The sequence below is a fragment of the Abrus precatorius genome, unplaced genomic scaffold, assembly GCF_003935025.1.
Source record: "Abrus precatorius isolate BTA unplaced genomic scaffold, Abrus_2018 Scaffold8, whole genome shotgun sequence".
In the NCBI taxonomy this organism is placed as follows: Eukaryota; Viridiplantae; Streptophyta; class Magnoliopsida; order Fabales; family Fabaceae; genus Abrus; species Abrus precatorius.
The window spans coordinates 2267703-2278449 of NW_020874428.1; the positions used below are offsets into that span (position 1 = coordinate 2267703).

Sequence of the window (10747 nt, forward strand, 5' to 3'; positions counted from 1 at the left end):
TTCTTTCTACGACCCAATGGTGACCGTGGCAAGATTAGTTACTGAAAAGAACACAGTTGTCAATTTTTTTCTAAACATGATTATGTTTCCTTAGTGATAGAACACGTTAGAAAAATACTTTAAAGTCAGGCAGCATAAATAATTGATTCGCATTTCTTTTAAAACCAAAATGGTTAAAATGCAATCTTTCAGGTTTCTTAACAATTTTCTCAGCAACCAAACATGCAGCTCTTTCATTATTTTCAAGAACCAAACAACTTGAATATTTGCTATCTTTTTGCCACCCCCTCCTTCCTTTTCTTTATTAAAGGAACTATTTTTTAAAAAGTTTTAGCACTATTAATGTGCTTACAGCATTGAATTCTCCTCAACTTGTGTAACTGAATTTCTATAGATACGTTCCACATTGGGTCTTTGGCGGTGCAGGGGGTCAGTTCTTTGCTCTTTTGTTGCTTCTCTTTGTTTGGTAGCTGAGAAAAAAATAAAAATACTAATACTGAATTTTCCATTTGAATTTGACTTTTACTGCTCCACTTGTTACTTAATCTGAAAGGAAATAATCAAATAATTTATATAAACATGTATTATTTATAACTAATTAATATTTTATTAACTTAGCTTCCTGTGCAAGTGAAACATCAGCTAAGTGAGTTTTGAGCATAGAACATGGGAGATCCAAAATCGCTAGTTGATGTTGCTGCTTTTGTGGTTCTGGAATATTAGGATACCAGAAATTTGAAATCTTGATTGTTCTGCATGTCTTAACCTTTCTGGGTATGTTAAGGTCATTCACTGTAGTTTGATATACTTTTTTATTCACGTTTAGGAATCTTTATTTGTACTTGCTTGGTTTTTAAGCAAGCATAAGATATGGTCAATAGGGTAACCTGATGGAGCTTTATTGTTTGTTATTCTTTCATTGGATTCTTTGAAAATTGGCATAAGATACATTCAATTTGCTTCTATTATTGGGTTACATTTAGGAGATATGTATTATAGGTGTTGCTTGTTAGTACAAATGGGTGGATGCTTTGAGATGAAATATTGCTGCTCCTCATGTTTACTGTTTTGTGGTGCCTGGATTCGCATTTGCTTGCTTTCAGCCATGGATAAGTTAAAGCTCAAATGCAAGGAGCTTTTCTGTGTAAGAGAGATTTATTTCATGTTAATTTTTTAGTAGTTTCAGGAATTTTTTTGTTGCATTAGTTGCAGATATTTTTTCCTTTTTAAGCATTCCATGGATAAGAGAAAGGAAGAAAGGGTTTAATTGTGAATGTGATTGCATAATTTTGGGCCCTTAGGGCTGGTCACATCCTACATAGCTTCTATCTTGCTGACAAAGTGCACTTTTTTATTGATTCCAATCCAAACACATCATGCTTAAGCTCATTTTTTTTTCTTATTATTTTACTTTCATATGTAATTTTAGTTAATTCAAATGATAGGAAATAAACAAGACTAGAGTACTGGTTTTAACTTGATGGCTGTATTTAAATTTTGAGATCACCTTTCCAGATTCTTCAATTTTACAAATAAATGTGTATTTGTGTAGCGTAACTTTGTTTGGTAGACATTGACTGTAAACAAAAAAAAATCACAAACCTGTTAATGGAGGAAAGCATAATATTCTATTAATCTGAGAAATCTCCATCACAAGCATTACAAATATATATATATATAAAAGAAAAATTGATAGGTGACCATTCCAGAGAGTAGGCTACTATGTCTCTCTCTGCTGTATTTGCCTTTCAATGTATTGTTTAGGTCCAACAATAATGAGAGGTATTATAAACAGAATGATGCACTGATTCTAGCCTGTGTTATTCAAACTGGTAGAGTGAATATTGATAATAGTTGGAGTTAATCATACTTATGGTTTAACCTGTTTTGTAACAGAACAGAAGTTGTTTTGGCTGCTTCATAAAACCCTTAGGGATTATTTCAGTGGACAAGGCACCTGAAGGACAAAGAACTCAAGATCAAATAGTGGCTAAAGAGGATGGCTCAGAAGATTTCTGGAGCAGCAGCACTTTTGAATTAGATCATAGTGCAGCTCAGTCGCAAAGAAGCGTGTCGTCAACCGCGGTATCAAATAACCCTTCTGATCCTCAAACTAGTGCAGGCGATCAAAGTGGTTCTCCTGAATTTGTTAACAATGGCAAGTTTTATGCATATGTTTATTATTTGTTGGTTCTTTCATCTTTTCTGTGGAAAGTGAAAATAGTCTTTGCTTAATTGTTAATAGAGCTAATTCAGGACTTATATGTGCTTTGCTAAGTGTAATATTTTCATGCAATATGTGAATCAAACTCCTTGAACCTCAAGGAATATGTGTTCGGATTGACATTGAAATGGCTATTGATTCACATTTACTTTAACGCTACTAGTTATAGTTTTGTGTTAAATTCGCGTTTACCACTTTTTCAATGTGTTTCCAAACACACATGCAATTTAACTTCCTAGGAATAACTCGAACGCATATTCACTTTACATTTTTCTTTTTTCCTTTCATGCTCCTCTAATGAAACAAAAAAATTGAAGAAAAAGTGGCTTTCTCCTCAGGTGCAGCATTACTCCATTCGTGGAAATTTAATTGATTACATAGCAACTGAATGTCTTATTATATTACATCTTTCCTTTCTTTTTCAAACTGTAATTTTTGTACACTTGATGTAGTATTGCAGTCAATTTAGGAATGTTTCTGTAACTTGCAATTAAGAACTAGTTTTTGGGATTTTACTTGATCTGTGTGCCTAATTCTTAGTTTTCATTTCGTATGAAATGACAGAAAGTTTTGATTTATGCAGGGCTTCTTCTCTGGAAGCAGTTAAGGCAACAATGGATTGGAACTAAAAGATCTGAGAGGCAGACAGAAATTCGAGAATCAAGAATAAGGTAAATAAAATTACTGTTTTTTTGCATGTGCCCAAGAACACAAAATAAGAAATCGGGTAAATAATAATTTTTTATTAAAAATAGCATTTAATGTTATCAATATATTATATTTTAAGTTTGAGTCCTATTGAATGCAACTATGTTAAATATTTGGAGGGAGTGTTTTGCTATTTCCAGTGGTTCTATCTCGCTGAACAGATTGACTCCACTAGAGAATACATGTGGTTTAGAAAAAAATAAAAATATATTAGATGTTGTGACATGCCAATAATTTCTTGCAAAAGCTTATTATATATATGTTTTATGGTGTGTTTTTCAGCATACATTAGAAAAGGCAATAAATATATGCACTAAGAAGTGAAGTGTTAAGTGTTGAGTTACAATATTAATCTCTTACTTCATAAAGTTAAAAAATATCCTTTTCCTATCAAGCATATTCACAAAGCTTGTGGCTCATTACTTCAATGTATAATCTGTTGCTCTACACCAACTAGCGGTAGACCAATGTTGGGTTTTATGTTAGTTTCATGCGCAAGTTTTCCCTTCCCTGGAAGAAGCACCCATCTATGCTAACAATACTATTGATTATTCTGTGCAATTTTTAGTTGTCTAGCTGCTGCTTTTTTTTCACATTGATCAAGCTTTTTACTCTCCACGTGGCACAAAGTCTTGGCCTGTGTTTGAGAAAATGTTGGAAAACTTATAAACATAAATCCAATGGATCCAAACATGCTATTAATTGAAGAAAAACTCTTCTAATTATTTCTTAATATTTTCAATGTGGATTTTTATTTTTTTATTTTCTTGGGCTAATAATTTTATCATAAAAACTGCACTGTCGAACATGAGCTTGAGCATTCACTTCTAAGTCTTTATTTTTTTGAGGTGTTGGTTAACCTCTAACTCTGAGCTTATGTTTCATAGTTCATTTGCAACCTACGACGATCTACTTGGGAACAACAAGCCCTTTCCCCAACCCATCCCTCTAAGAGTATGATTTTCTAAACTTATTTCTTTATTTTATTGATATTTTGGCAATATATCACTTATTCTAGTAAAAGGGGTGGCTTAGTTCACAATACTCCCACCCTTTTCGTAGCACATTGCTAATTGATTATAATATCTCTTGTGATAGGAAATGGTTGACTTTCTTGTTGATGTTTGGGAACAAGATGGTTTATATGACTGATCAAACTAAGTAGTCTATTTTTTTTCTAAGGATTTTGGAGAGTTGAGGTGGAATTTGTTCATGGTCTTTATTCCCTATCTGTGAATGTTGTAATTATTACAATTCTTCTCTTTCTGTGCCTTCATTTCATAAGAATCGTTTAGTTTCCAACATCGACCATGGCATCAATCTCTTTAGCGGAATTGCCCAGTTTTGAGAATCTTTTTGTCTTTTGGGAAGTTGCCTCTGTTAAGAAAGGTGTCAACTTTTCATTTCAAAAATAGTTTCTTTAATTCTACTTCCTTTCTTATTTATTTATCTAAAGACAGATAAAAAAAATTACAATTATTTGTTTATGAAGAAGTTTAAGACAATATTCACTGATATTTTTTTTAACTAATACCTTTTTGTTTGTATTAGAATTCTAAGTGTAATAAATGAAGTATTGATTCTATCTCATTTTTTTCACAAAGCATGTCGAACTAAATTATTTAGAGTTTTATTATGTTGAGTTTAAGAATACAAAGATAGTAAAGTTTGAAGGTTTTGTTAACTTTAGTTCTTATAATTGAATTTAAAGATATATAAGTAGCAAGATTTTTTTAGTAAAAAACATATTTACTATATTGAAGTTATGAAAGTGTGATGAATACATTTCTTATATATAAAATTTACTGTTTTTGGATATTTAAATTATGTAAGATTAATATTTCTTTTATAGTTTTATTGACAAAGAATCAATTTATTATATTGATAAATACTTTTTAAATAAAATTTTACTATTACTAGTTGCTTAAATTTAACTTTAAAGATAAAATATTTTTAATTATTCAAACTAATAAGACTAGATAAATTTTGTTAATATTTTTAAATTATTATAATAGGATAATTTTACTATCAATTAATATCATTGAACTTAATCTCATCATAAAATTTATCTTTTGTTGGTTTTAATAGGTTTTCACTAACTCTATTAATTAAGGATAAATACAAAAAATAATAAATGTTTTATAAAAACTATAAAGTACCTTATAAGACTTATAGAAAGGGTCTTATAAAATTAAAAAAAACCAAAAAGACTAGAGAGAGTATATTAGTTGAGTAAGTCAGGATTAAAAAAGAGACTCACTAATAAAGAGTAAATTAGCAAGTTGATCAAATACTCGCTCCCTCCATTTTTTTTCTTAAAACTAATTATTTATTTATTTTTCATTATTATTCTATAAAAAAATGAAAAATTTCAGTTTTACAATTTCACTATTAATGATTAATATGTTTTATTAGAGGATCTAAATAATAAAGATATTAATTAATATAGTAAATGAAGGATATAATGGGAAGTTAAGTAATATTCTTTTCCTGAAACTTAGAATATCAATCACTTTCTTAATTCTTGTAAAGAATCTTGAATGTCAGGAAGAAAGTGTTCTAACAAAACAATTTTCTAGTCTTTGTATAATTTATTTTCTTTATGCATGGATTAATAGAAACATAAGTAGCAAGGAGTAGTAATTTTAATTTTTTTATAAAAATGATGGGTTTTTTTTTGTTATTAATATATTGGATATTATATTTTGTAATGAAAACTTTTTTCTTTGTTGAAAGCTCATAGATAAAATGCCTAAAAATACTTATAATCATAATTCTATAAACATTAGAATAGTGCACAGCATATATACACACAAAAATTATGAAAAGGCTTTTTTTTTATTAGCACAAAATCAATGATATGCTAGAATAGAATATATATGAGATGGACTCAAATTGATCTAAAAATAAACAAAGTTGAACCAAAACATATAAATTAATTTTTCTTATGTTATTTAAAATTGTTTTTTTGAAATTAAAGTCATTCAATTCAGTCATGCAATTATATTTTTTAGCAATTTTTTTGAAAAAAAAAAGCGTGTTGATTAGTCCTTAACATTCTTAAAATATACCATTTAGTCTCTTCGCAATTCAAAGTATTTTTAAAGATTGGTCGCTGAAAAGAACACGGTTGTGAAATTTCTTCTGAACTCGAAACTATAATTTCTCCTTAATGATAGAACACGTTAGAAAAGTACTTTAACGTCAGGCAGCATAATTAACTGTGAACCAATAATTAATCACACGTGGCATGCTTCCTCTTCTATCAAAATTTCATTTTAAAATACGTAAATACCATGTTAGGTTAAATTTAGCAGACTTATGAACAGATAACGATATTATAACATTCATTCACAGATAGTGGCACGTTCTTAATTATGTAAAATGATTTTAATACGACATAATGTTTACAACATAAGAAAAATGAGATGATAGAAAAATAATTTAAAGTTTGGCATAAGATCAACGATTGGTTGGGAGGAAGCAAAGAAGAGTCAAAGCGCTGAGAAAAGAGGTGTGAATACGAATACTAAGAAATACACGTTATAGCCTCCAATTTGGACCCCTAATATGAATGTTCATTCCTCACATCATAAAGATAAGCCAATACATTTCGCGATTTCCTTGTGCTTTAGTAATGATACATACATATATATTTGTTATATTTTATACTTTATGTAATAAAAGCTTATTTTTCTGATAAAAGCTATTTACTTTTTGTTATTTAAAATTAATATCAATTATAAAACTAATAGAAATAAATTTTAAATTATATTTTTATTAATACTACACATTCATGATTTTATTGTTTTATTTTTTAAATCATTAAATTACTATATAATTATAACTTATTTTCATGTTTAAACTTATTATTTATTTCTAAGTCTTTATTGCTTACGACCGAGCATAGAAAATTAATTAATAAAAAATGATTTTAATTTAACTTATAATTTTGAGTTTAAATTTAAAAACAGTTGGAGCCTTTGTCATGACGCTTTTAAGGTTTTCAAAAGCAACCTTAAGTTGTAGGACTCCACATAAATTGGTTATTTTGTTATAAAAATGTTAAGGAAACTAAATCTTAGCAAAATCCTATATATGAATCTATGTTAAAAGCTTGTGAGACGAAGAAATTCATGCAACGACTTAATTAAATTTGATACAAACCATTCTTACGGGCTCTGATTTTGGATGATTCTAGTGTAAGCACCCTCTTCTAAAACTGTCTCCCAAGTACTTAATCTTCTTTTAACTGAAAAAACTCAAAATAATTTAAGAAAGAATTGCATCATATGTAATTAATTCAAGATGCTATGCATATATATTGACTGAGAAAATAAACAACTTATGCTCTCATATGCTTTAAGTTGGTAAGAAGTTTGAAAAAGTTTTTCATAATAAATGAACATACACGAAGCTTTGCTGTCTTTCTCTTCATATAGACACAGTTTTTCTGTATTTTCAATTTGAGTCATGACGCGAACTAGCTGATGTCATGTAAAATGAGTTATTTGATGAAACCAAAAGTTCCTTGTTAACAAAGAAAGATAGGTGTGTCATTCACAGATACAAATGGGATAAAATCTCAGCAAACTCATGTGGAGTCTGATATGTCTCAACAGTTTTAGATTTAGATGGTCCCATATATGCTTCGTAGATAACAAGGGTAGATTTGAGACCAGACATTCTCAATCGCGGTTAAGTCTCTAAGTTTGATTTCAAATTCGATACGATCACAATTCTAGTATTTAACCGCGATCAATTATATATATAACCTAATAATGCCATATCCAACGTTGAAAACCAATATTTTATACCTAATTTATCTGAAAGCTCATCTATATTTGATATGACAAAACAATATTTTCTAATTCCCATTGCATTTAATGCACGATATTTAATGCAAAACCGTAATGTATCAGCTTTCTTCTATACCAGTGTGACAGATGAAAAGAATAGGCTTCTTCTTAGTTGAATCATCGTCTATAGCAATACATCATCGTTCTTCTTTGCAAATGAACTTTATACGCCGCCATAGTACTCCTGATCTATCTTTCTATATCGTTCCAATCTCCTTACTCATGATCATATCTATGTGAGGCGCATTATTAAACTATAACCCTTTGACTTTCAATTGCTCTACGATCATGTTCCTTATTTTTTGGGTCAACTATGTGTTGGCTATCAAATAAGAAACTTCAAATTAGTAAATTAACTTTCAATTTTGATCGAAAAAATAATTGTAAAAATTTACAAATTAAAATAAAACTTTCCTTTATAATATATTTAAATATAGATTTAAACATAAATAATGACAGGGAGAATATAGATACAGTAAAATGTAAAAATTTTATCATATATACACATGAGTTAGAATTTATTGACATGTGTTAAGTTTAAATAATTATGTGCTTAAACTTTTTATAAAATATAAAAATGATAAATTTAATCATTGAATATTTTATATTATTTTTAATTATATATGTTCAATTTTATATAACTTAAATATTTATAAATATATTATTTAAATTTTTATATTTATTATTTATTAAAATTTAAGTAACGTGATAAATTAATTATTTATTTATTATATTTATAAAATTAATTTATTTAATAAAAATTATTAATAATATAAATGTGTGAAACTTGTGTGCGTGTGTGTATATATATATATATATATATATTCTCATTTATGATGGGTGAACTCAGTATATCTAGTCTCGACATCTCTCAACCTAAAAAGCAGTGAAAGATGAATAAAATTTTGATTCGAATGTATTAACAGTGGCATATGGAGAATTAAATATGCAGAGAAGCATGATGATGATACGTCAGAAATATTCAACATAGTCAAATGGAACAATCGACACAGACTTCCAAAAATTGGTTGAGTTGGCAGCATCACAAAAAGAAATTGAATAATTGTTCCTAGTTCTAAGGGTTGCAACGATTTCAAAGATAAGAGATGAGCTATGAATTATCATTGTATATTATAAGCTAAACCAAGTGGATGACATGCTGCAAGTTAAAGGGAATCCCTTTTTCCCTATTTGTTATATATCATCAATCCAAATACAATGCATGTTTTAGGGGTAAGAGAGAGCATGATTGATACTTAAAGAAAAGAAAAGAAAAGAAAACTTGATCAGGGTCAAAAGTACTTGAATGGGAAAGAATTTCTATTAAAACAAAAGGTGGTGGAGATCTTTAGCTTTATCATTATTTAACAATGAACATGGAAATGCAAAAACAATTAACACATGCATTACATCCCCTCTTTACAAAGAAAGCACAATCCCACGTTCCTCATACACCACTACACTTAATTAATATACAATGAAAATTTTGTCCGGATCTATAGTCTATGACGCTTGTATATTTTATCAATCAAATTTGAAACAATTAACAAAGGTAATCATTAATTTGGCATTTTTATTTTTTCAAAGTAATACACACACGTTTAAATTTATCAGCATTATTATTCGTATTATTTTATCATCAAAACTTGAGATAAATATCAATACTCTTTTAGATAAATACACATTTAATTTCTTAATTCATTTTATGCATTATTTTTTTCAAAATCTTTAGCAGATAGTTTCTTTTAATGCATGCATGTACCAGTCATATAGAAAGCTGAACCATATAGAAACCAGCAAGTGGATACATATTGGCACTCCAGCTAAATCGCTCTGGCTTTAGCTTTGTGCCACCTCACACACCCCCTCTGCTGTCATACGTACACGTCATAATTTTTAGTTTTTTTTTTAAAGTAACATTTTTTTAGTTTAAAAGGGCATGTACATCATTTATATACAACTACAAGATTATGCATGCACCCGACTCAGAATTCTGAAATATAAAACAAATTTTATGTTATAATTTGCAGAATAAGGGAATATTTTGGTAAAATTAGATAGATTTTAAAAAGGATAAAACTTGACACATAGCTATAATATAACACACAAATTAGAATTAATTAAGGTCGACTATCAATATGCTTAGGACCACTTTTACGAGGATCGAAAAAATTTAATTTTTAAAATTTATTTTAGAAATAAAAATTATAAAAGTTATCATCATAAACTTTGAAATTTTAAAATCACTTGAAAATTTAAATTTTTCTAAAAATATATTTTTTCTGAATGAATGGATAGTTCGTAAAATATTAATTATTCTTTTTCTATAACTTTAATGAAATGAAATTTTTCAAATTTAAATTAATAAAACCTTGTTTGTGTTCAAATATATCAATTAAAAAATTAATTTCTAAAATTAATCATATAAATCTAATAATTCATTTTGTATTAAAAATATATTATACATTACTAAAACGTCCTAATAATCTAATTGTTTCATAAGACCTCAAATATTCTTAGCCCCTTAAAGTAATTATAAACACAATAAAAACAATAATTTATTTAATTATCCCAAGATTTCAACATACTTTGGTATAAAAAAATTAAAAATATAAAATATAGTTAAAAGTATTTAAAGTTAATTTAATATGTGACACAAATACATATCCAACACAAATACATATAAAATGGTTACTATCACATACTTAAGGTTATCAGTGTTGAAATGCATCAGAATGGATTATGTTTGTTACTCACTTTGATGAGTTTATCTAAATTTTTAGTCAGGTGGCCAAATTTTTTAATATAACTCTGGTTTCAGATCCAATGACATATAAATAAATTTGGTGGAAACTGAATCATGTAAGGCAGGATTTGAATGACTAGAAAAATAAGTTAAAAAGTCATAAAGTGATATAAATATTTAATTTATACAACTAGTCAATTATATTATACT

General features: G+C 28.0%; 1 protein-coding gene across 1 annotated transcript; it reads left to right on the plus strand.

Moving 5' to 3' along the window:
• The first annotated feature begins 1018 nt into the window (after window positions 1-1018).
• LOC113848042 lies at window positions 1019-4084 on the plus strand. The gene is made up of 5 exons (XM_027477403.1): window positions 1019-1144; window positions 1897-2158; window positions 2808-2895; window positions 3820-3886; window positions 4031-4084. The coding sequence occupies exons 1-5, from the start codon at window positions 1019-1021 to the stop codon at window positions 4082-4084; spliced, it is 597 nt and encodes a 198-aa protein (XP_027333204.1).
• Window positions 4085-10747: the final 6663 nt, after the last annotated feature.

Coding starts and splice junctions, on each gene's coding strand:
- LOC113848042 (XM_027477403.1), top strand. CDS start 1,019: ATGGGTGGATGCTTTGAGATGAAATATTGCTGCTCCTCATGTTTACTG. Junction 1,145..1,896: donor AATGCAAGGAGCTTTTCTGT/GTAAGAGAGATT, acceptor GTTTTGTAACAG/AACAGAAGTTGTTTTGGCTG. Junction 2,159..2,807: donor TCCTGAATTTGTTAACAATG/GCAAGTTTTATG, acceptor TGATTTATGCAG/GGCTTCTTCTCTGGAAGCAG.